Source organism: Sander vitreus, chromosome 17, assembly GCF_031162955.1.
Source record: "Sander vitreus isolate 19-12246 chromosome 17, sanVit1, whole genome shotgun sequence".
NCBI lineage: Eukaryota > Metazoa > Chordata > Actinopteri > Perciformes > Percidae > Sander > Sander vitreus.
The window spans coordinates 16,450,563-16,477,683 of record NC_135871.1 but is presented as its reverse complement, the minus strand read 5'-3'; the positions used below and the strand labels follow the sequence as shown (position 1 = coordinate 16,477,683).

Sequence of the window (27,121 nt, the reverse complement as noted above, 5' to 3'; positions counted from 1 at the left end):
ATGCCTCCACTCCTCCCCTGTGTCTGTCCCCGCTGTGATCATGTTAAAGACTTGCTCTGAACTGTCCCATACCCCCCTCCTCCATCTCCACCAGTAACTCAATTTCTTTTTCCTTTTCAGTTGGTACAAATTAATTTCTTTGTGCTTTATTAGCGCATGAAGCATTGTCTCATGTTGCCAAAAGAAGAGAAAGAAAGTGTGTGCACATTGGTTTGGGTGTGAATGTGTTTGTATGTAAAGTAAAACCATCTTATCTATATTTATCCTATGATCTTTATTTATGATTGTATCATGGGAGACACAGTCAGTGCCCATGAGAAGAAGTCCTTCTAAAAGAGAGTTTTTTCCTCCCTCCATCCCTCACTCCATCCATCCCTCGCACCTACATTTCCCCTGCTTCCTCATTAGCATATCTCCTTGTTTGTTCCACATCCTTTGTAATGTGTGTACTTTCTGCTCCCCCTCTTGTCTCGTTCACTATTCATGTCCCTTAACTACATGTTTTTTTTGACTTTGGACAAAGAGGCTGAGATGATTCTCTCTCTCTCTCTCAACACACACGATAAGTAAAAGAATCAGTTGACAGAGATGGGACAGAAACACAATGAGGCATCTTCTTGAAAGAAGAAGGCAACGCAAATCCTGTTGCTCAATGACAGATGTTACACGAGGGATTTAGTGACGGTGCGGGAAAGTTTTAAACAATCTCAAGTGTGTGTGGATGACTGACATATTAATAATTGTCAGCTTATTACAGCTGCCACTCCACTGAACCACTTTAAACAAACAGCATCTCTGACTCACTGTTTTCCTCCATCGTCTGTCTCGGCTGAAAGTCATCAACCTTTCAGTTTCCTCATTTTTGATTTCTAGATTCCTACCTTCGCTTATTTCTGTTTTCCTCTGTATTTTGTCCCTCACTGTCTCTACCTGTCGCACCTCACACATCTATTGAGACTGATTTGCATGCAACCTAATTGTTGAGTGTGTTTCTGTTTGTGTGCGCACAAGCTGCATGTGTGCCTGTTTATCCGCTGCCTGACAGTGACGCCTGTATCGCAGAATATTTTGTGTTTGGGTGGCTTCATCCTGCTCATGCACCTAACAATAGACTCCTAATTGGCTGTGTTAATCTTCCTCTCCTTCTGTTTAGCTTTCTGTCTGTTCCTCCCATCTTCTCCCCTTGCTCTGTGTCGAGGCGCTGTGGGAAACATTGCTAAATATACACATGGAGCAGCACAGGCAAACAGACGCTCTCATTGGGAGTTTGAAGAAGCACTCAAAGTGTAAATTGAAAGGACAGACAGTACAAATATAGTATTAGAAGACAATAAAAGGCGAGGGAAGAAAAAAGCATTTTGTTATCTCTTGCCCTTTGCGCAGGTAGAAAACGGCACAGACGAAGAGAAAGCAGAGAACAGGGGAGAAAAACAAATAAAGTCCCCTCCCCTTTCATCTAGGAGCACCTTTGTGACCTACTTACTCTTTGTTTGTTCTGTGACAAACACTTTCACCTACACACAAACACACAAGCCTCAAGGCATGGCATTTTACACTGGGTAGACGCCAGTATTTCATTCACTCTTCGAAAAACCCTTTTCTGCTGTTCCCATTGGACTGCACCATGTCAACCAGTACGAGAACAGAGGGGCAAAACCACTAAGATGAAGTGTAGAAAACAGATGTGCAACATTCGCCCTAGGAGAAAAAAAGGTACAAGAAATGAAAGAAGAAATGTTTATCCCAAATTGAGGTAAGAATTTCATCTCTGGAGAACCATTCGTCTTACATGAGTTTTTCCAGAATTGTCAGATAATCAATGTCACATCTCTGCGTGAAAGGTTATAAGCAAAGTGCTAGCTGTGGCCCTCAAAGTAAGTTCCAGTACGGCAGATGCCATGAGAGTGTATGTGTGTGTGCACATGGTCTGTTTGTGTGTGTTCAGTGCCCCATTTTAGGTAAAAGCCAGGAGGGGCTGAGTCACGTCCTATTCACTTAGGAAGACAGATGGAGACGCAGATGTGTATATTTCTACAGTATATGTGTTTGTAAACTTGTGACATGCCTATTTCATAAGTGTCTGCAGTGTGGTGCACGCGTTTCACCTTTTTACCTCTTAGTGCACAGCTTGTGTCAAGAAACAGGGTTCAACTGGTTGAGTAAGAAACATAATAGCACGTTCCCATTTCAAGAATTTTACAGTATAAAATGATTCCAAACCGCTTCAAGAAACCCCCTTCCATCCACAACTTTCCGTTGTCGGAACTGGGAGGGCTGTGTCCGACAATTTCTATAACCAATGTCCAATGTCGACAATCCAACATTCACACCCACTTTACGCAGATTGTCCAGGTTTGCAGAGCTGAGAAAGTAAGTGGGCATTCACACAGCCTGCGTCGGCCGTCAGACGGTGTGACAAAAACGCAGGTCTTTCCATTAATTTTGAATGGGGGTAGTGCGTTGAGGCTGCAGCGGGGTTTGCCGCTGGGGGAAGCGTAAAAAAAAAAAACGTAGTGGGAAATTTGAGACCGACTCTACTTTTAGGGAAACGCAACCCCACGCTGCCTTGGCCAATCATATAACGGGCGATCAGACTTGGTGTGTTTTGAGGCGGTGTGAGAATCCCGTACAGTAAACAGGAAACATCACTGCCTCTATCGCTGCCCATTCTCTTAATACGTCGCTGCCACAAGTAAGTTTAAAAAAAACGAAACACAAGCACTGAACTGCCCAGGAGTTTGTGTCACAGCTAATTGTTTCCTGCAACCACAAAGCACAGTCTCGCTTGTCTCTTTTCTTTCTCTCTTTCTCAATGAAAAGTCGGAAAAGTTGAGCTCTATAAACTATCTGATGGAAAACAGTAGTTGTGAAATATAAAGTCTACTTGTGCTACATTGGGTGGTTAAAGAACACAACAGGACGTAACACAAATGGGCCGTTTCATTCCAGCACTCCAGCTCAGGGCCTTGGATGTGGTACTGCACCATTTTTTGAAAGACGCTCCACATCTTCCACTCCTTCTGTCCTCTCTCTATGGCACAGCTAGATTTGTCAGTTAGTTTGATGAGCTTTATTTTTCCATTAGCTGTGTACTATAGTAAAGTTCCTTTTTCACAAAAGTCTATTGCGTTCACATTTCTTTTCAAAGACACACACGAACACATACAGACCCATAAATACATAATCCAAATTTAATCAACTGCTAAATAGCAGTTGAGCTTCACGTTCGAAGCCCAACAATTCACTGTGGATGCAAATGCAACCTCAGCATTCACTACAATTGCAGAACAGGGCCCTAGAAATATACAGACACAAGTGCCCATCTACAGTACACACACAGACAGACAGTCACACAAACATTGGTAATGCACTGACCTCCCTAGCCATAGCCTGCAATAGTCCGATATAGAGCTGCTAGTTGGCGTCTGCTTCCACTAAATCTAGCCAGAAACACCACAGCTAAGGCATAACCTCTCTTAGGAGAACAACTGCACACACCAGATCAAACAAATATTCTCATGAGCACTTGGCTGCAATGGCCAAGCCTGAGAGTGGATGGGCCCAGGAAAGGATTAGACTTAGAGGCAAGTCAACTCAGGTTTTTTTTGTCATCTACATACATGAAAACATGCTGCAAATTCACACATTGCAATATGGAAATATTTGTCCTTCCACAAACATCTTCCCAGTTACTTCAGTTTGTGATTACACTGCAAAGCGGGTACATCTTTGAGTCATTTACTAGTTCATTAATGAATCTTAAGCTTGAAAATCAGAATCAAGTTAGGATATATAAATGTAAGTTGAGAAAATATTAACATTGTATGTTATGCAACACAGACACAGAAACACACACTCAGTGGGAGCATACTGGGTTATCTGGCCGCAGTCTCTTGGAAGGTGGTCCTCCGTCTTCAGGGTGAAGCATGTAGAACAGACGTACCTTGTTGGCATGTTTCTTACTCTGAGAGAGACAGAAAAAGAAAATGAGAGAGTGTCAGCCAGTGAACTGAGTTTGGTTTTATCAAGTGAGCCAAGTGGATGAAAAATCAATGACTGCCACTCCACCTTGGCTACTCCCTCCAAGCCTTTATCTCTGTTTCAGCTGATGATGCTAGCAGACATTTTGCCCCCGGTTAGGTGGCCAATGGCCTGGGACAGCCTCAGCTTTCTGTGAGCCCTGAGTAAGATGTTGGGAAAGGGGAGGTGGTTGGGAGATACATGTAAGGACTCTTTACTTCACTTGCACACACTGGCACCGTAAAGTGCCAAAGGAAGTGAGGCAGTAATTTGGATGGCTCAAATTACAGTAACATCCTGGGCCCCATTTCAGGAAGGAGGTCTAACAAACCCTGATCTCTGAGTTGATTTACCCTGAGATGGGAAACTCAGAGTTTTCGGTTCCAGAACAGCTGATTTGAGTTGGTTCAATCAACTCAGAGGAGGTTCACGCGTGTGCACCACCACAATAAAAAGGCAGCATGAATGGAGTCATGATACTATGATTCACCATGGTAACAACCACAAACAAACGGGTCGGCGGAAATACTCATGCGCACATACATCGAGTTAAAAAAACAACACAGCGGCTGCTGCAAAAGAAAGAATTTGCGTGGGAGAAAAGTGCTGCTAGAGTAAATGCGTATATTCCAATATAGTGTATATCATATTTAATCATAAGTAGGCTATAGCCTAATATTACTGGTGAAATGATATTGAACCTTTAATCTATTTCATTTAGGTGCAATACTGCGGGCGAAAAAGTACTACGCCTACTAATCCCACTCAGCAGCACCATCATTGACATAATTATAATTCATAATCTTTTATTTCAAAGGGTTTACCTCATTCACCTGCAATCATGTGGAACATATTTTTAATGGCTCTTACTGGTTTGTGTCCAGGGAACACTACAAAAACGTTTAAAACACGTTTCAGAGTGAGTCACACTCTTCTGACGGCGCTTTGCTACAATGGCTTTACTAAAATGGCTTTACTAAAATGCTCCACATCACCAATGTTGTAAATAAAACTGCCGTTTTCAAAAAAAAATTATGTGACACAAATAATCTGCTGGGATGTAGAGCATGCCCAAGATGGGTGACGTTAGTGATATAAGGACGGATAAGGTTATGCAGCCTAGGCTGCATAACAGACTGGGAAGAAAAACGATACAAATAGGAAGTTATCTGAAAATTTAAATGTCGGGGCTTCAATATCATCTCCCGACATATAACACCCTGTGAAGTAAAGCAGAAGTAATACAGCTTCTTCATCAACGGGATCGTCGACAAAAGGAAATGCCATGTTTTAAGAAAAAAAAACGTTTTATAGTCTGCGGTTAATAAACCAACACTCTTTTTTTATTCATGCCGATAACAAACTGCGCTAAAATGCGCCTGATGCAGACTGAATGAATGAATGAGGAAATGAAAGAGGGCTGTGTCAGAGGAGGGAGACGAGAATGTGCTGCCTGGATCATTGATTGGAACATTTACTTGTAAAAATCTTTGGCTTTCATCCTTGGCTACCGAAATCTGGTGCCACTGATATGTCTGCACTTCTCTCTGATGCTCTGAAACAGACCATACAGGCAACACAAACACCGCTGCACGTGACGCTAGTTAACACTATACTCGACAGCAGCTAACGTTAGCCTACCGCTAGCTAGTAGCTGGATTAAACACGGTTAAAATGCTGACAGCTAACGCTAAACGGTGTAAAGTTTGACTGTGTTTTACTGTAACAATCTGCAGCTGCCGTCGGAAAAAACAACACAGACGGTGCGTTCAATGAAACTGGTAAACTACAGCCTCGTGGTGCATTTGAAGTTATTGTAAATGTCCTTTTCCCATCTGGTGGTTGTTTTTGTCATTCAACAGCAATTTACTAGTGAAATAAGTTATTGTTATTGCTATACATTATTTTTAAATCATTTAATTTTGACCATATGGCCTTAGCAATAAACAAGCCGTTCTTTAATGTCACCAACTGTTGTTTAGTACCCTTTTTCTTTCTTTTCTTTTTTTACTTTCTTAAAAAGTATTGGTTCAGGCAGTGTTAATTATGTATGCGATTAATTTCGATTAATTAATCACAGAGTATGTAATTAATTAGATTACATTTTTTAATCGATTGACATATATATATATATATATATATATAAAGCAGATAATAGATTGGAATGAGCCTGCATGATATTAAAAGCCTATACTGAGGAGATTGTGCTGCTTACTCATTGCACCAACTGTTATGGTTGTATTTTTGCCCCACCTGTCTGTGGATGCTTTGTGTCTGTCTCTGTCATAAAGACTGTAATAAGCAGACATACTGTATATGGTAGTGTTTATATGAAATGACAGTGTCTCTGTGTGTGTGTGTGTGTGTGTGTGTGTGTGTGTGTGTGTGTGTGTGTGTGTATATACAAGTTTGACACCCCTGTCTTGCTCTATACATATGATATCCTTTTATTGGCATGCTCTGTGACCTTGACTCCTTTCTACTATATCACATCTCTTTTTATCTATAAATACCACTGCTGGTGCAATTTTACAAAAGCAAACGTTGACACTGTCAAAGAGATTATATCTCTTTACTGCCACATATACAGTGAAATACAGGGATACAGCATGTCAATATTGTGGTTATGAAAAGCATCAAGGGAGAAAAATGTGATGGATTAAATGTGTTGTGTCAAGTGTGTTGAGATGGATAGGAATCACTTAGTTTCCACCAATCAAATAGGTTATATGATTGTGTTTTGTAGAAGAAAATGTAGTTGTTGGTTTAGGTGTATATTATGTCTGAACAGGACACAAAGAAAGCGAATGGGAGACTCTGACAAGACACTGTACTTGCTGCTCCAGTGCTTAGATTGGATCCTCTGCCCCCGGGACAAGAAAGCCTACCTCACATGCCTCCTCACTTGTCAGACTATTTTAATGCATTTTGTCAGTGTGTGTGTGTGTGTGTGTGTGTGTGTGTGTGTGTGTGTGTGTGTGTGTGTGTGTGTGTGAGAGAGACAGCGAGAGAGTGTGTGTGTTTGTGTGTCTGAGTGTATGCCTGTGTTTATAGGTATAAATGGTCATGCAGTTGATGGCTCTGGGATATGGACTAAAAGCTGGACCTTGTGTCACCATGGTTACCCTGAACTGACCCTCAGTGCTCTCCCTACTCCAATGGACTGTGCATGTCTCTCTGTCTCTTCTTCCTCTGTTTTTTTGTGTCAAATCAAGTTGGAGGAGACAGACAGGGCAGAGGACAAATACATGCAGAATGTATCTCACTCACACATGATCAGATTCACAACCTTATATCCAAATACCTTAATATTTGGTAACAATATCTGAAAGTGGTGTGCGACAATGGTGTGCATTCAGTGTTTCCCACAGGTTAAGAATTTACTTGTGGTGGTGGGTGGCACGGCATGTGATGGCTGTGTTCAGTAATAAACTAGTCAAACAAAGGCTTATAAACTATTTATTAAAAAAATATCTATTGTAGTTTAAAACTTTTACAGCACACTTAATAAAATGTTAGGTTTTATTCGGGCTTGAGTGCATAAATAACGTTACAGTTGATGGCTACGTGCACGGAGAGAACGACAACTGAAGGCTCGGTTAGCAACAATTAGCTCCGCTTAGCTCCATTTAACAAATATAGATCAGCTCAAGCTAGTCTCGCTTTGCCAGACCATCCACACGCTGCGGAGTGGAGGAGAGTCTTTTTAGTTTTTATGCTCCACATATCTGGAACAAGCTCCCAGAAAACTGCAGGTCCGCCGTAACTCTGTTCTTTTAAATCAAAGCTAAAGACCTATCTTTTTGATGTTGCCTTTCTTTAAATAATTGTTCATTTATTATACTGAAGTTGCATTGTTGAAACTGTATGACAATCTATATAAGAATATAAAGAGAATTAAAAAGTAAGACCGCTGGGACCGGCCCGTTCTGGGAACGGCAAGGATTGCGGGTGGATTACGTGTATAGAGCAACGGCTTATATATTGTCCCATACTAGCAGCCTAAAATCTCGTATTTTATCTGCTTTTTAAAAAAAAAAAATTGTATTGTTCTTGATGGCTTTTTAATGTTTAATTTCTTATACTGCGCTGTAACTTTTATTCTCGTATTTTATGTTTTTTATTTTTTATTTTTATTAATTTTTTTTTTTTTAACTGCTCTTTAATGTTTTATGTAAAGTGCTTTGAATTGCCCTGTTGCTGAAATGTTCTATACAAATAAAGCTGCCTAGTCCACACAGCATTCCAGGATGGGAGAAAAACGTTCTCTGGTTTATCAGCATTTCTTTAAACCAATCACAATTGTCATGGCCGGTGGAGCTGCTGATAAATAGTTGTGCGAGAAAAAACTCAGATTTGACAGATAGTCTAGCTAGCTGACTCAGTTTATCCTGCAGAGATCTGAGGAGCAGTCAACCATAGTCCTCATAAATCCACCGGAGTTTAAAATTCCAACAAAAAGAAAGAGGAAGGAAATGGACATTGCCGAAAAGACATGCATCTGGCGGAATTTCCTGCGGCACCGGAGCAATCCCAGAAGTGGAACATCAAGGATATACAGTGGCACTCATAAGTTTATGAACCCATGCTGAAGTTGACTAAAAAGAGGAATACAAAAAATCATCTTTTGGAAATTGATCTTAATACCTAGATTAAAAAATAAGTAAGTAAGTACACCCCTATGTTAAATTCCCATAGCCCCTAAAAATAAAAATCTGCCTGCCTCTATGGGAATTTAACATAGGGGTGTACTTACTTATGCCCCCTGTATTTTAAGGAAGAACATTTATTTATTTACGATACATTATTCATTCACAAAGACAATTGGTGTCCTTAAAGGTTGGATTTTTCCTAATTTTTTTAAGTAAGGCATTAAGATCAATTCCCAAAAGATGATTTTTCATTCCTCTTTTTAGTCAACTTTAGCATGGGTTCATAAACTTATGAGTGCCACTGTAGACTAAGCTCAAGCAGAACACACTGCCGCGGATAGGGTGATAAACCAGACTGTGTTAATGACGTTCGGGGAACTTTCACAGCGGTGTGGCCGCAGCGTTTATCAGTACAGTTAATCCCACGGGAAGCCACAACACCACAAGTAGCATACGCTACTACTAACATAGCCTGGCTCTGAGCCTGGCCTGAAGTGAATTGTTGATGCTGTGACATGCAAGCAGCACGCGAAGGGGAGGGGGAGTGGCTGGAGGCCGCTGCTCTGTGTGCTATAAAATTACATCGTTGATGGGAAAAAAATGTAATTCGGATTTTATCTACCTGGGCGGGTATCAATCTACCCGGGTGGGGCGCCCAAGTATAACCTACTGTATGGATGGGAAACACTGGCATTGACTGTCTATGGGGCAGGTTTGCTGTGAGTTTGGTGTGGCGTTCATCTGATCCCTGAACAGTTTGACCATTTAATACTCTGTGTGAGAGGATTGATGTGTGTAGGTGTGAGGGAGCAGCAGGAGCGAGAGCCCTTGAAGACACTAAAAGGTTTGCCTCACTCGTAGTCCATCTATGTGAGTCAGTTTATGGATAGCTAGCTGTTATTGTTGTAACTAAACTGCTGAAACGCAGTTCAGTTATTCTCCTGGTGTTTTTGGCATTTGTCAAAATGCTTACTGCCATAGTCCGCAATTGGAGTAGGGATGGACTCCAGAACCCTTGACTCCTCAATAATTCATCCCCCACGATAGTGCTCCTTTCTTTAGCCTGTTGTTGTCTCCGTGTCTTATGTAAAACCTGTTCAGTTATCCTGCTTATGAAATGTAGAAGTAGAATTGCCATTCCTTGCCTTCTATCCTTATTGAAACGCAACAACGCAACAATTTCCTGCCTTCAAATTATTTCTTGCCTTGTCTCTTTGATCTACTGACCTCTACAGAGACCTTTTGTTAAGGGTGAACTGAGGAAATGCACTGACTCAGCTTGCCCATTTCTCTGCACAACTCAAGGTCTCTGTCAGAATTAGGTTGAGAGAAGGAAATAAATTACTTTCAAGTGAATATGGTAAGATAAATAATGCACAGGGATGATTATTGAATTTAGTCTTAGGGAGTCTGCTGAGAGGTAGACTACATTAAAACAAAAACAGTTTGTTTGTGTGCAAGTGACTTGCACCACACTGCATTAAACCTATGTATAATGGATGAGCACTGTATTGAACGGCACAAGCACAAATTGGTACAAATTAGGCTGATGCAAAGTGTACAGAGCAGGAATCTGCTTGTCAAAGCAGTGATTGTAGCAACATTTTTTGTTTGTTTTGTGGGAACATTCCTGTATGAGCAGAAACGGACTCACCTCATAGTGAGCCGTGCGCTGGGACTCGGAGATGAGCTGGGCATTGCAGATGTTACAATAGCTCTCTGTGAACAAGCCTCCATCCACTACGCCCGCAGACTTCATCTTCATCTGAGACTACACAAACACACACACCCAAACATACGCAAATATGATTAAAATGCAGAACGGGATAAAATGTCATTGTTAAAGGGGCATGAGCATGCATGTATCTCATCTCAATTTAGAAATAGTTCTTCAGAATGACAGATTCATCATGGCAGGTTTGCCTAAATGTATGTTGAGTCTCTCTGTCAGAACATCCTCTCATGGGTGATTTTGGACCAGTCTACAAGAGTACCTTACTTATGGGTCTATGATGTACAGACCACAGAAACCTAAATTGTTTAAAAACCAAAAATGTAAATATATTCCATGCCAAAGTAATATTCAAAAGTATATGAGCTCATTGTAAAGAATGGGCCATTTCAAAGTGTTTATAGTGTTATATCCTTATTGATACATAAATGTGTTATAAGCATGTTAATGTTGTAGTTGGTCAAGGTGGTCCTAATCTTAATGCATTGTTGAGAGTTTACATTGTATAAATGTGTATAGGGTATGTACATTATATATACATATATATTTTGATATTTTTAATTATAATCTGCGATATAACTACTAGTTTATATCGACGTTTCATTTACGGGATTTTTCCGGTGCCGCCAGAGTTTCCACTGAATGTCCCTCATTTTCAGCCGGATGTCCAACACCTTCCGCTTTCTTTGTGTTGGCATTCTAAACCGCGGTCAATTCGGGAAACTTCCTCCGAGCTCCTCCGACAATCAAATTAATTAATCAAAACAGTTTTTTAGTAAAATTCTCATCACACACTCAACAGGCATTTTAATTCCAGAGCTCGTCTCCCTACGTGCACATGTTCCACCAAAACAAGTCCCTTCCTGAGGCTATTTTGCAGAGGCATTGTTGCTTCGTCCATGACGATTGTGATTGGGTTAAAGAAATGCCAATCAACCAGAGCGCGTTTTTCTCCTATCCAGTAACATTATGTGGACTAGCCAGACCTACCTCCGCAGCGCTGTAGAGATAAATCTGGCATTGTGAGACAATATAACTACTAACTACAGTAAATAAACAAATGTAGTGGAGAAAAAAACTTGAATTAATCAGTAGTAAAGCAGGATGTTAGACACGCTCCACCTCCGCCTTCAGTAATACAAATTAAACAAAGTGCAGGAACATTGCTTATGAGTTTGACAAAGTTTGAGAAACTTGGGTTTTAGCTTTCTGGCCATGTTAGAAGACCAAATATTACCAGCCATCTTTATTAATTGCTTCTTTGCTCCCTAAGTTGTAAATGGTAAGTTTCAGTTGAGTTCTCATTGTATAGTGACGTGGTAATGAAATCATGGTGTTGACATTTAAGTGAATAGAACAAAGAGGACTCAAAGAGGAGTCATGTTTTGCCTTTTTTACGATAAACATTTTCATATCTTGAACCCCACACTAAGTTAGTACACAGTTCTCACTTAAAGCTCTACTGTGTGGCTCCACTCACAGCTTTCCAACAGTTTTTTGTGCACTGGGCTCTAGTGACAAAGACAATCACAAAGCATGTCTTGCCAACCTAAATTTGAATTTTGACAAGCTAAAAAATACTTATCTGAGATCCACCATTCTCACCCTTTGCATAAAATTCTGAACACTGGCAGGAAATAATAATGCTGTAAAGCGGTACAGTATAGCCAATAGCAACTTTGGTGAGGATTACAGTCTCTGAAGTCAATTGTTAAAAGGTCTCCAGCAGGATTCCCTGGTGATAATACTGTCTTAAAACCTTGTGTGTGCTACAATTGCCCAACCAGTAAAACCACAGAGACCTGAGCATCCCACTGGGAGCCTGGCTCTGGGTTCTTAACAACCTGGCAGCAGTGTTTTCTTTCCCTTTTATACTGAGTACCGTAATAGAAAATGGTTTAATGATGTGCTCAGCGGTATTGTGTTCAATTTTCTATTCTCTTCATTATGTGTGCCCTGTTGGCACTGATCTGACGGGGTTATGGTGAGTAACGGGTCTGTAGGGAATAGTCCAGGAACATTAACCATTAAACTGGATGAGCTCCTTGCCCCAAGGAAGCAACAGGACAGGGTGCTTGCAGGGGCAAAGTGTTTTATAGAGCAAGATACATGAATGCTGCAGAGGTCAGCTCCAGTAACTTTGAAAGAATAGGGTCTTTTGTCTGGCATATCCTACGAACCGCAAAATCTCCTTGTGTCAGCAGGGAAAAGTAGTGATAGAAACTGGTATTCTTTATTTCAAGTCTAGTGGGTAATTTCCTTTTAGCCAATGCTCTGGCTCAACACCTACGCACGCACGCACGCACGCAAGCAAACACACCTCTTACACACTACTGGTAATTATCCCTGTCTGTTTCCCTTGTCTGTTTAGTGCACCCTGGACCTTCCAATTAATTACAGACATGCTGTATAGACACTTCCTTAATTATCTAGTTGAACCTACAGTACGTTAAAATTAAATGGCAATGCAGATACATTTGAATTAGAGCAGCACACTTTATTATTATCTTTACGTTTGCTGAGGATGTTTTCAGTGTTTGTAAGGAATAATATTCATTCTGAAATGTCACTGATGACAAGCTGGATACTTGTTTTGTCTAGAGGCATTGATGCACTATTACCTTCACTATGTGAAGTGTCCTATGAGACACGATAGAACAGATATATTTTGCAAACTGACACATTAGATGTGCCGCAGAATTTGTGTCCTCACAGAATTTTGTGGCAAGAAAAAGACCTTGCGCTCTCTGTCTGGACATCAGCCAGGAAAAGCGAGTCTATCTTTTAATCTTCAGGCTAATTAAAAGTGATTGTGACTGCAGAAATATTCTTATCTTCCTAATATCTCTATTACCTCTGATTATTACATGCAAGATGGGAGATGTAGACTAATTAATAGAGGCAATCTGTTGGTGAGATTAATAGAATGGCAGGCCCAACGAAGCGAAAAGATGGAGAGACAGATTGTGGGGAAAAATAATGAAAGAGGTAAGAAGAGAGGAAAAAAGAGAGGGAGGGGGGAGGTTTATAATTGTTTTACAGGACGTGATGTCTTCATGTTAAATGGGTTTAGAGGTCTTAATTGAAAAGTGGCTTCTTTCCCACCATATCAGACCAGAGCAGTTCTTCAAAGGACTGTTACTGTGTTATTTGTTTTATGAGAATCTAATTAGTGCAACTTTAGCAGCAATCACAAATAGGCATGCTTTATATTTAGTATCAGCGAATAGTTCAACTTTAGTTAATCTTCTGATTCCTTCTATATAGTTTAGCATTCTAGAGTTACAGTATGATTAGCATCTTATCTTATTATCTTTTTGCTTAGATGCACACAGAGGTCACTGGAAAATATGCAATAAATGATGACTGAATTGACCATTTATAGCAAAGGAAAAGGCTCTGCTCTTTGAAGGAACTCTTACGACATGCACAACTTCACTGCTTGATGTAACATGCCATTTTTTCGAACCCCTTATCTCCAAAATATATTATCGGTGGGCTTTGCCGCTTATGATCACATAAATACTTGACATGTGCCATTATTGGACTGTCTACTAATTATGAGAATCATGTTACACAAACCAAGGTTTTAACTATGACTGGTCTTTCTGTCTAATTTTATCAAGCAAAGGGCTCCGCCACACTGTTTCGAGGGTGTAGATTGCCTCCACAAAAAAGAGTTGTGTTTGTTTTTAGTGTGTTTTCAAAGAATCTGAGTGGCAACAAGGATCATGGGATTCTGCTGGGAGAGCTAATTTATCGTGAATTTAGTGCATTTCCTGAACTAATGCTATGCTTTATTTTTGGTTGTTTCACATGAGAGACTTGTGTCTTTGCTGTTATGTCTGTGTTGGTGGGGCTCAGTTGGAAAAAGGTAATTTTACATACTTCTGTGCACCAAGCAGGATTTTGCAACATGTGTTTCACAATTTGATGACAGTTGGTGGGTTGACAGGCCTTTGTCAATAAAATGAAACTACACCCACACAGTCCTGATGAAGCAGATATGTATAAGATTTAAATGCCAGTGTTAAATACTCAAAAAACATTATGAAAGTCAGTGAATATATACTAATAATTAGGGCTGCACAATATATTATTTTTTAATCTTCCTTGTAATATCATGGCACAATAAAGACATTGTGAAAGGCTGCAACATATCGCAAATGACTCCGATTTTTTTGTGTGGTGGTGATGGCGCATTGGATGTGACACGTACCTTCGGTGTGGGAGATCTGGGTTTGATTCCCACTGCGGTACATCAACCAATGTGTCCCTGAGCAAGACACTTAACCCCTAGTTGCTCCAGAGGTGTGCAACCTCTGATATATACCAACTCAGAGATGTTCTAGAATGCCCATAATTCTGGCAGCACAGTAAAAGAATCTTTGCCCTTTGAGAGACAGCTACAGTGGGCAAGTCAGTCGCTTTGGATAATGTCAGCTAAATGACATGTAATGTAATGTGTTACTATCAGTGTTAAATATCAGTAGAAAAATGATCAGTAGAAAAATGCACTTTAAAATGTATGTTGGAAATGATTTCCTTTAATTTGTTTTAAATTTAACAAGGAATTTATTGTGTTTTAGCAGAATACTGAAAGCAGCAGAACGGAGTACACTTTAATATCTGTTTATTTATCGTTATCGGGATATTCAACAACGTTATCGCATATTTTCCTCATTTCATGTAGCCCTACTAATAATATATAATATATATATATATATATGAAAGAATATATATATATATATATATTAATTCGTTTACAACAAGATAGCGTTGTACTAAATGAGAGCCCTATTGTACTGAGATATAGTGTAATTTTTATACCAAGGGGGAGCTTCAGAGACACTACTCCTATTACAAAATCATTCTTAGTTATGACCTGAAAACACACCTGTATTGGTATAATGTAGACTTGAGATAAACTAGTGAAAGACAGAAAAATGTGCCACACTTGACAGAGGACATTCAAAGAGAGAGAGACATACAAAGAGACAGGGATAAAAAGAGAGGGAACAGCAGGTGGTTGGGACAGCAGGGCGTCTTTTAAGTTCCCTCATCCCCTCGTTCTTTTTCTTTTCGACATCAATCTTTCCATTTCTTCTTCATCAGATGGGTCGCTGTGTACTGGACTGCCTGTTCCCCTCTCCCTCTTTCTGCGCTCACATTTTATATAGTTCCTTTCTCATTTGAAAGTGCTGCTCTGATTTAACTGTCAAATTATGCACACAGACTATGACATTTTGACATCAGCCTGTGAGCCAATGGCCTGTCTAATGAGGTAATAGTGGGTAGAACAAGAGAAAGGGTTGCAGGGTTAATAATATGGAACCCTATATCGCAAAGGCACCCTGTCGCGTCACTTTGATGTTCCACATTACAATTTTTTTCTCTGTTTCACTCTTAGTAGTAATGTAATCTTACTAGTAAAGTAATCTTTTCCGACACTGTCTTCCCTTCGTCTACAAAAAAAACATGCACACTCGCTCCAAGATTAACATTCTCCCCTTTGTACAGTAGTAATCAAAGATATTACACTGAGGGAATAACGTCTTCAAAGGAGCCGGAGCCAGAGCCCGAGTCTGAACCCAAATCCTCGTTCATTCTGTTTGCACTGCAGGAGCTCTCTTTGTACTATTATTTCTCAATGCTGCAAACTGCAAACATACACATACTCAAATACAGCCAGGCTACAAACACACAAGTCTCGCTGTGGAAAATAAAACTAAGAGCTAAACGCTAAAGATGCAAAATGAGTGACACATATGTGATAAGGGTTCCTGTCAGTTCCCTCATAGTTAATTTCAGCATTGTCAAACCAAAAGGATACATTCTGTTGGAAAGAGACAAAGTGTGGTACAGAAAATAACGCACTTAATGTCAAGGTCAGGCCACACATATCTCTCCCTGAGTCAGTATGTGTGTGTGTCTGTCTGTGTTTTTATGACTCTCCCTTTACTTGCTGCTTGTTGTGCCCCAATTTCTATTTTGGGCCTAATTCTCCTATTTTATGGAGCATCTTGATATTGACAGAGTAAAAAACAGTAACACATATTCACATTACGCTCCTCATCTTTCTCCTTTTCCTCATCTCTTCCTCCTCTTTTCTCTCCTAGTGGTGGAAATGTGGCCTTGCGGGCAGGGATTATTCATGAGGGATGGTTGGGGCTAGACTTATCTACTCTTTCTAAAAAATAAATAAAAGCACCTTAATACAGGAATAAATTGCTATGCAAACACTGAGTTTATGAAGCAAACTTTATTAGTCAACTCTATTCATCTCATTAATTTAGAATTTGTAATCTCTTATGTATGTATGTAGCCTCTGTCAGACCTTTTTCTTCATGCAGGTTCTCTGGTGCTTTTATCTCTGAAAATCTCTCTATGGGCCATTACTTGTTAATGGTATTAATAGCAGATCTACCACTTTAGGCCACAATATGGATTCATTAGAGGGTGAATGAAGACTATTATCCGGGGCAAAGTAAAGTTTTCTCAGTTTAACCGAGCACAATTGTGTGTGTGTGTGTGTGTGTGTGTGTGTGTGTGTGTGTGTGTGTGTGTGTGCAGTAACTGAGTTAATGGGGGGAGACGAAGGCGGCCTGAAGTTTGAATGGGGGTTGTTGTGTTACTGAAACATATGGGGGGTGCTATGCTGAATGGCAACAAAACTGTTGGGATCAATCTGTTCCATTAGCAACTAATTGCACTGTTTCTATACTTTGGCACATTCTGTCCAACTGTTCTTATTCTGTTTAGTGTAACTTCCCTGGCAAGTGCTCAACTCCATATTTTCTCCTTTAAAGCGATAGAGCAATTATAGACTAAACAATGTCTTGGTTTTTGCACTAAACATCCTGATTCAATACCAAGTGTATTAGACCTGAGACGACACTAATGATCCTACAAAAGCAAGAAATTGTGCGATCAATGTCAAGAGGGTCTTTAAATATGCTATTGCATTAAGCACAACAGCACTCACTTCAAGGATTTTGGCTGTTGGCAGCATGTGGTTGTCTCAGTATAATACACACACAGTTATACACACGTTTCCTTTGGTAGGCAGAGAGTGAAATCAGAGCATCTATTTCAATATTTTCATTAATGTATTTTCCTAAACCCAAACAAGAAATCATGCATAAGCAATCTTTATCTTTCCAAGTACAAAATGTATTATACCAGTGGACAGATTAGAGCAAAATGGAGAAGGGAGCAAAGAGATTTCCCATGAGGCAACGTGTACCTCAACACAAAAGGCAGGAATTACCTAAGAGACTAAGCTGGAGTGAGACATACAAATAATAAACTTGAAAGATATTGGGAAGAAAAATATAATATATTCATATTATCATCATATAATTGTAATAAGTGGAACAACTGAAGTGACAAGCCAAATAATGCTTTGTAATGACTTTTCTCTCTCCATATCGCTCAATCCTCTCTAACTCTGTCTTAATTACGAAATTGATATGACAGCAAACAGCTAATGAGCAATATGACACTATACCGCTTACTAATTATTCAAATAAGCTTGTTGTTCTGTGGCACAAAAAGCTCGACCAATACAATTCTTACGACAAGATTCTGCTGGTTTGACTATTAAGCAGGTGTATAAATAGTTTCAGTACAACACGGCTGAGAGTTAATGATGTATTTTGGTCCTAAGTGCAGATATATCATGTAGGGTCAACTGTCAATCACAGGTCTCCTATTTTGTGCGTCCGTCAGTGTGCCTGTCAGTATGTGTGTGTGTGTGTGTGTGTGTGTGTGTGTGTGTGTGTGTGTGTGTGTGTGTGTGTGTGTGTATGTTTGCTTGAGTAAATGTAAGTTGCCATGCCTGCAGGGATCCCCACATTAAGCCAAAGGTTAAATGCACCTTTTGTAAGAGGTGTGTATATCTGCATGTGTTTGACTGCATTTTTTTTCACAGTGTTTTAATGAAAACTTAAAAATCCACCTGCATAACCTACTGTGTAACTGTGCTGGAATAATTACGCAGGTAAAGTAAGGCAAGTGCAATAGTGTTAAAGGACAGTTTCTGTTGTTTACATGCTGGGCTGACTATATGATCCTTGGGATTATTGTAATGTAACTCTTACATTGTAGAAATGTTTTTTTTTCTTCAGTTTGCCAGTAGCTGTGTTCTCTAAGACGGTGTGAGTGTTATTACATTGAAAGGATTGATTTTAGCATGTGGGTTCAACTGTTAGAGCTTTCTTGGTCTTTGAGTGTTTGTTATACCCATTTCACACCAAGGGCTCAACCAGGGTTGACTTTGTGTTTGAAAGGGTTAACAGGCATTGATTGTCTCAGCTTCATAACCCAGGTCGAGAGCTGGGTCGGACCATAGACTGTAAAAACAATGGACCAAGCTTCCGGGCCTGAAAAGTGAAGCCAATGCGGAAGTGCCTTAAACCTGCATTCTATCTCATTTCCAGCAGGGGGTGACTTCACTGGTTGCAAGTCTGTTTCTATAGAAGTCTATGGGGACTACTTCTCACTTAATTTATTACCTTAGTAACAATGTATTTTTAGTTTATGGCCTCAGTCGCTACTTTCAAGTCTTCAATACAGCATGTTTTGTCATTTTGTAAATTATTATTATTATTAATTTATTTTAAAATTGACAATAAAGCAGGGCATGCATTAGGGGCGTGGCTACACGCCGACCTGCCAATCCATAGCACTGTGTACATTCAAATAGCCGCAAACTTGTTTTTGGGTGTTTTCCATGTTTTCATCGTAAACTCTGACCCTCTCACTGTGTCTTCACGTAATAAAAGTTAATTTAAATATTTGGTCGCCTAAAAATGTCTTGTTCAGCATTATGCCAACCAAGCTAGCTAGCAACCGCTAGCGTTAGCTGGTAAGTTAAGGGAAAGTTTCTGGATAAATCTCCACTGGATGACTCGCTTCAGATGGGTTGAAAATCGACAACTTTCACACTTGACGCTGACATCATTCACGTGCATATTAAGTTAGGGTGACCAGACGTCCCCGGTTTCCGGGGACAGTCCCTGGTTTCGGTGACCTGTCCCCGGCTGGAGCTGTCCCTGGAAATGTCCCCGGTTTTCACTGTGATGGACAGACCCGAAATTGGAATTAAAGAAAGAAAACATTGACCAAATGTAGAGTCGCGCACCCTACACACGCAGGCTCAAGGCAGCCAGAGCCAGCGCTGCTCAGAGCTCAGAGATGTTCTAGAATGCCCATATTTCTGGCAGCGTGGTAAAAGAATCTTTGCCCTTTGAGAGACAGCTACAGTGGGCTTCTTTCATCCATCCATTCATGTATTAATTCATTCATTCAGCCAGCTAGCTCTGACGAGTGTGAGTAGTACAATATCTCATAGGATAGGTAAACCAAAGGTGTTCTTGAAGCCTAAGTGTTATTGTTTATCATCTATGTTATATATTATTTAACCTTTAACCTATATGTGTAGGCTGTGTATGATCTACAATTTGCAATAGCTATTGCTAACATTATTAGCAGTGATACAACTAACTACTACTACGGCACACAGTTGTACTATAATGACATTTCAGTTTAACTTGAGCTAGTTACTTAGAGGTAGGCTACTTGGTAACTTTTCATTAAATGAAATGAAACCACTTAATAGAGTGCGGACATATTAAACTATTCATCACAAACTTGTGCCAGCTGCATTAGGTTACCAGCCTGTCAGTGATGACTATCTCTGGCTGGCTGGCTGGCTCAGCGAGCAAATGTTGATTCCAACACTGCCGATCCTACTCCCTTGCCATTCATTTGGCATTGTTGTTGTCAATAGGCCTACAGTAGATTGCTTGCCTATTTCTCATTGAACACGAATGTTTTCTTGCCATATTATATCAGCTTACTTTTCAACTAACACTAACAGTCGTCAAAATTGGCCCTGGGTAGGCTGCCAGATATCTATTTTATTACTATAACATTACGCTTGATATCGGAGGACTAGCCTATTCCATGCCACCCTTAGTCACACACTCCAGGCCAGGTTCAAATCACTGATGTTTATTAGCGCCGACAAACACTGAAACACCGTATAAAGACAGGATAAGTAGGGACAAACAATCAATCAATCAATGATTCCACTAAATAGCTACACAGAGATAAACTAAGATGATAATAAATCAAACAGACAAGACGTAACAAATTTCTACATGGTTTCCAAAATTATAATGTATTCTCATGTAAACTATTTATGTCAGCACAGACATTTTTGTAAATTGCTTAGCCAGAGTATCCCACCATAATGGTTATTATATTGCCAGATTCCAGACAATCCCACTTACAAATATGAATATATATTTCTACTGGTATGCTTCCTAGTGACATTAATGCAAAAATATGAAAAAAAAACTATTCCACCTGTGGTGTGCATGGTTAAAATTCTGAAGTGCAAAATAGTTAGGCTACAACATACAGCACAAATATTTCCATCCATAGATAAGAATAATCAAGTCTCTGAATTTCTTTTCAAAGTGCACCAGATTGATGTATTTAAACGTTAAAATAGACAATAAACATTTTCTTACAGGGGAGCATGCCCATGGACCCCTTGTGCCCCAGTGCAGCTCTAGGTCTAGTGAGGCCCCTGGTGCAGTGTCCCCGTTTTAAGTTTACAAAGATAAAAACATTATCTGTTTTGGAGGTATTTACGCTTCTGAGCTGAAAATGTCCCTGGATTTTGTCTCAGAAATCTGGTCACCTTATATTAAGGAGCCATGTGCAGGAGGCGCTGGTAAAGAGAGAGGGGCTGGTTTGTCTCCACCAGCAGCTAAGTTTACCGACAGCTTTTGTTTTAGCTTGTTTTCTAAAAAATTAGCTATTTGCAGAGTAGCATGATGCAGATGTTAATGTTACCTTGTTTAACTTGTGACACACTGTCCACTGTTTTTGTTTTTTTGCATCTTAAAATGATACCAAATTTTTTCTCCACCTGTCTCTTCTCTTAGCCCCTCACTATTTTCGCTCTCTTCCTTCATTTTGTAATCTGCGCCGTCAGTCTTCACGGCATGTGTCAACAGCAGCATCAGCCCGTTGTGCGACAGTAATAATCATCTGTGCGGAAACACAGTGGTGTACAACGTTAGTTACATTGTTTAAACAAAGCTTTGAGGCAAATCATTTTGCATCAAGGATTTTTAGTAATCAAATTATTCGAGTTACTCAAGGAATTGTTTCAGCCCTAATTGTTATCAAACAAAGAGAAATGTTCTCCCCCCGCCCAATCTCTCATCAGAGGTCATTAGTATGCATGGCTCTGGGGTTGTGACCCTGGTCGTACTGTATCTGAATTGTCATGATTGACGTGTTGACTGGCTTAGTTTGAATAGACAAACGAAGGGTTGAACACGGGTCAGATAACCCCGGTCCAACCCGGGTCAATGGTGTGAAAGAGGTATTATAGAACAGTGCCTCTAGCAAACTGAAAGCTACAAGAAGAGAGAGGCAATCAATGGCATTGATCATGGCAATCAACTGTCAAATGATCAAACAAAGAAAATAAAGTCCATTTTATAAAATGACCCAAAAAGAAGAGCACCTAAATGTTGAGCTATTTTAGATTCATCACGCACTAACCACCCTAACAACTACTGCCAATTTCAGTCACATGAACTCTACCTCCTTTGCCATTTGATTAACAGAATGAATACATTATGTTTTCTAAATACGAGTATCAGTTTGATACGGGAATTGGAAAATAACAGCTAATGTTTATTTTCTCTTGCAGAAACATTTCCAAGAAAAGCAAGAGAGGCCAACAGCCTTTACACATACAACGCAGATTCGACGATAGACTGCTGAGTTATTTGTTATGAGTTATAGTCTCTCCACATGCACACACACTGCCCTATCTACAAAGCAGGCATACATATAAACATCATACTGTGCTGTGTAAATGATGACCAAACACACAAGGAAAATGCTATTGTTATGTATGAGCTTGGACTGCATGCTGTGCAACCAACACGCACACACACACACACACACACGCACACACACACGCGCACACACACACGCACACACACACACACACACACACACACACACACACACACACACACACACACACACACACACACACACACACGCACATGCATGGACTAAATAGGGCATGACCTTGCAGCACCCTAGCCCATATAAATAGGAATCTATGATCAAGTGCATGTGTTGCTGTGCTTTTTCAACTTGCATATGTTCCTCAATGTGTCTATAAGAGTTTCTATGAAGTTTTGAGAAAGCAAATAACTTATTTAGATAAATATAAAGACGGAAAATAATGAATTCTACATCTGATAAGCATTTTCTTCTTTCCTCATCCACTAATGCACCCACAATATCCCCCTCTCCTTTCCTCATCCCCTCCTGATCTGGCAGCAGGCCAGTTTCCGAACATGGTGATGGAGCAAAAGAAAATTGATTTCTAAAGAGCTCTGTCTGCTATTCGTGGATATGAAATATGCAACCAGTTATTAGTCTAACACTGATATTAACATAACACGACAACCGTGTCAAGATATATATTAAAGATATCTCTCTTGTTCCTGCTGAGAGATACATGAAATAATCTAAAAATGATAAACTGCCACTAAGCATTCCAAATCATTATCAATACTGCACAATTGTGATGATATCTGCTTTGTTTGAGAGGAAAAGAGGCACAAAAAGCTCTTTGAAAAGGTTGGCACTGCAGTGATGCTACTATGAGACAGACAGATTCAATATCTTGATCGTGTAGACAGGCACAGTGGGCTGTTCCATATTAGCTATTATGCAGCTATTAATGAATGTACACTAGGAAAGGTCAAATAGCCCACACACTGATGTGCATGGTCACACACATTAACACAGATGCACCCATGCATAGACTCACATGCACAAAGTCAGCAGAAAGGTCACAGCATACGGTGTGTGAGAAACAGATTTTTGAAGAAGATATGCTGCCTGTTGCTATGGAGCACTCCTGGTGGAAAACGTACACACACACACACACACACACACACACACACACACACACACACACACACACTAGGCAGACACCTACACATGATGCGTTATCAATCTTAAGGAAACCAGAGCAATTGCATGCCTATGAACACACACACACACACACACACACACACACACACACACACTTATTCAATCAATCTATGTCCTATTAAAAAGGCGAAGGAGCACACTGCTTCGATTATTGCTCTCAGATTGTGTGTGTGTGTGTGTGTGTGTGTGTGTGTGTGTGTGTGTGTGTGTGTGTCAATCTTTGTGTGTGCATATGCTTTGTTTGTATGTATAGAAGGAAAGTGGGCACTTTGCAAGAACATCGCTTTTCTGTTTATTCCTTCAGGACCGGGGAAATTATGCCACTCGGTTAATCAGATTCTTCCCCTGATGCAATTCAACATCTCATGAGAGACAGAAAGAGGGAGAATGAAATGAAAAAAAAGGCGTCTGTACTTCTAGATCACTCAGAGCTGACAACAGCTACACTGCACATGTTCCACATAATGAACGTGCTAATGAACTACATTTTCTTTTGCTCCTCCTTAAAATGCTCACCTAGGGTATTAGCTTTGAAGTAGTCTCACATTGCCAGACCTTCCTCCACAGCGCTGCGGAAGAGGGTCTGGCTAGTCCACACAGCATTCCGGGATGGGAGAAAAACGTGCTCTGGTTTATTGGCATTTCTTTAAACCAATCACACTTGTCATGGGCGGCGCTGAGCTCCGCATGGAGCCACGGTGCCGCTGCAAAATAGCCTCGAAGGAACTTGTTTTGGTGGAACGTGTGTACGTTTAGAAGTTGTTTTAGTCGTGCAACAGAAAATCTGATTAGACAGATAGTCTAGCTAGCTGTCTGAATTTAGCCTGTAGAGATCTGAGGAGCAGTTAAACATAGTCCTCATAAATCCACTGGAGTTTAAAATGCCAACACAAAGAAAGCGGAAGGAAACGGACATTCAGCCGAAAAGCGGTGCATCCGCAGCATTTTTCTCGAAAGTAATTTTAATTAACAGTTTATCAAAATAGTTGCTGTCTGTTGATTGATCGACTAATTGTTCCAGCTCTAGTTTAGCACTGTTGTTTGGACAAAGCAAACATTTTGAAGAAGTCTTCTTGGGCTCTGGGAACCTCTGATGGGCATTTTTCACAAATTGCTGTTATTAATCTGTTATTTGGCAGTTTCACAATAGTGAAAATAATCATCCGTTGCAGCTCTGATATGGTATATGAGGTGCATTCTCTCCTATTCTAGAGACACTCTGTTGCCCAGTCTGCTGCAGTGACCTGAAGTACAGCAGAAGTCAGTGCATGCTGATCAATAACTGTATGTAAACAGAGCATGAAGCCTCGGCTCAGATTAGCTGTTGGGCTACATGTGGAAAAATAGACCCAGTGCAAGTCAATGGAAATAAAAAGGCAGAGTATGGACTGCAGTGAGGGGAGTTTGGGGTAAAGAAAATGGCCTTTTCTGAGGACTGAAATGATGGCTGCATGTGTGATGACCGAAATAAATTGAACAATTTTACTTCATGGCATCTCATTACAATGTTTCTAAATGAGTGATATTTGGGGATAGCTTGTAATGTATGTTTGTGTGAGTCCTGGTGGCAGGCAGGCGAGGGCTGTGTAAAGGCCATAAGCTCGTATCATCCTTCCACAGATACCAAGTATGAGACTGTGCATTCTTCCCAAAGTGACAAATACTTGCAGTGAGCAGGCTCTCAATGAGATTAATAGGAGCCAGTGAAACTAGATGCAGCAAGTATCAGACATAATCCATAATTTTCTGACATGTGTCTCATATTCATATTTCACATAAAGTCATTATTGAAGGTGTGCCAGAGCTTGGATTTGCACTGCCGTGAAAAGTTTCTGAATCATGATGAAAATATATATATATATAATATAACTAACTATAGTGGGCTGCCAACTTTCTCTAAATGTATTCAAACTACACTAGAGCTGAAATAAAATGAGCTGAATTTCTTCTATAGTCGATTGAAGATGAATCTACTATATTGATAATTGATTAATCATTTAAGTAGTTTACTGTATCAAGCAGAAACACCACCCATTCTCTGGTTTCATCTTTTCCAATGTAAGGATGAGCTGCCTTTTTTGTTACTGTAAACTGAATATTTTTGGGTTTTGCACTGTTGGTCAAACAAAACAACACATTTGGAGACATCACCTTGGACTCTTGCATACTGTGATGGACATTTATCACTATTTTCTGACATTTTATTGACCAAACAATTAATCGATTCCCAGATCCAGAACTGATAGAATCATTAGTTACAGCCCTAAATTACATTAGTCCAGCACCTCATGGTGAAACAACCCAGAAACACATGCATCGACCTAGATAATTCAAAGTGCTGCTTTTAGATACATTGTTCTATAAAACCCCCAAGAAGGATTTTTTAGCACGATAGGAAAACTATAGCCTAATGTCATGCAGCAATAGGCATTTGGAAACTTGGATCAAAACCATGCCTGAGATTTATCTACAGATATTTTATAAATGCCACAAAGTTTGCAGAGGTTGCTACAAACTCTACTGACACTCGCTATCCGAGCAGGAGTTCCATAGCGATATAGAGTGATTTAAGGTGCCAAAGCCTTAACGTATTCTGCTTGAAACAGACAGAAGAATGATCCAGACGTTCAATACAGTTCAATAATTTAACTGTTGAACAAACTCTACTGTCAGTATTCTCCATTCAGTTCGGAGTCCATCACTCACCTTGCGCAGAGGCGCTGACTCCTCTCCACGAAACCGACAACCATCCGCCAAATGCCTGTATTTAATCCTTTAACGCACCTGTGCCGTAAAATCCGTCAAAACTTAACGTGAGTCTTTTCAGGTGGAGCGTGACCTAACGCTGTTATTCAATACAGATAATTTCTTAATTTCTTGTTTTAAATCATGTCGTACCCTCTAAAAAAAAAAAGCTTCTCGCGCTGCTCTCTGTCGTGATGCGCGTGCCCTCCAACGACTCCTATGTATTCCGTAGTATCGCGGAGGTAAGAAGAAACGTAGCTCTGTTGATATCTTCCACTAGCCTACTACTGCGACCAAAAGGCACCGCGGAGGGAAAACAAAAGCAAAGTAAGCTATCCCAGCGTGAGGGAGTGAAGAGTGGGGAGAGAAGGGGAACGAGGGGAGGGAGGGGTGAGGAGGGAGGAGAAGAAGAAGAAAGTGTGAGCAGCGTTTACCGGGATGAATGAATGACGGAGAGCGCTCTCGGCTCACACAGTGTGTGCGACAGTGTATGATACTGAATGCTGGATTTGCAGAGTGAGTGAGTTGTAGGACTGGTTGAGTGAGGTTTCCACACAGTGCACCCACGTGAATATCATCTTGTGTCGGGATCGTGGACCCATCTGAGGGGTGGCAAGAGGTTTAATAAGATAAGAGTAAATAATAACAAAATACTTCTGCTACACAAAACTAGATATTTTTCAGCTACCATTCTCTAATCTTAGTTTTCTTGTGATACACAGAAAAAATATTCAGTCAAAGGGAAAATTACTCTTTGGTCACAATGCTTGCACCCTAAAGATATAATACATGAGGTGGTGTAGGTGGTGAGTTTCTGCATTGTTGTTCCAGCATGCATTTGACTGAAGACATTGAAGCCTCCAGGACAGGCTGCCAGGGATTCCTATGATATTCCTACAATGATTGAGTTGAATAAATACCC

The 27,121-nt window shown here is 40.2% G+C and overlaps 1 protein-coding gene across 1 annotated transcript in view; it reads right to left on the bottom strand.

Moving 5' to 3' along the window:
* Nucleotides 1–26,632, bottom strand: part of LOC144532816 (zinc finger matrin-type protein 4) — a 45,169-nt gene extending 18,537 nt beyond the window's left edge. The window contains exons 1-3 of the mRNA XM_078273755.1: nt 26,161–26,632; nt 10,327–10,443; nt 3,872–3,964 (exon numbers count right to left, since the gene is read on the bottom strand). Coding sequence (XP_078129881.1) covers nt 3,872–3,964; nt 10,327–10,437 — 204 coding nt within the window. The 5' untranslated portion in view covers nt 10,438–10,443; nt 26,161–26,632. The remainder of the gene's footprint in view (nt 1–3,871; nt 3,965–10,326; nt 10,444–26,160) is intronic.
* Nucleotides 26,633–27,121: the final 489 nt, after the last annotated feature.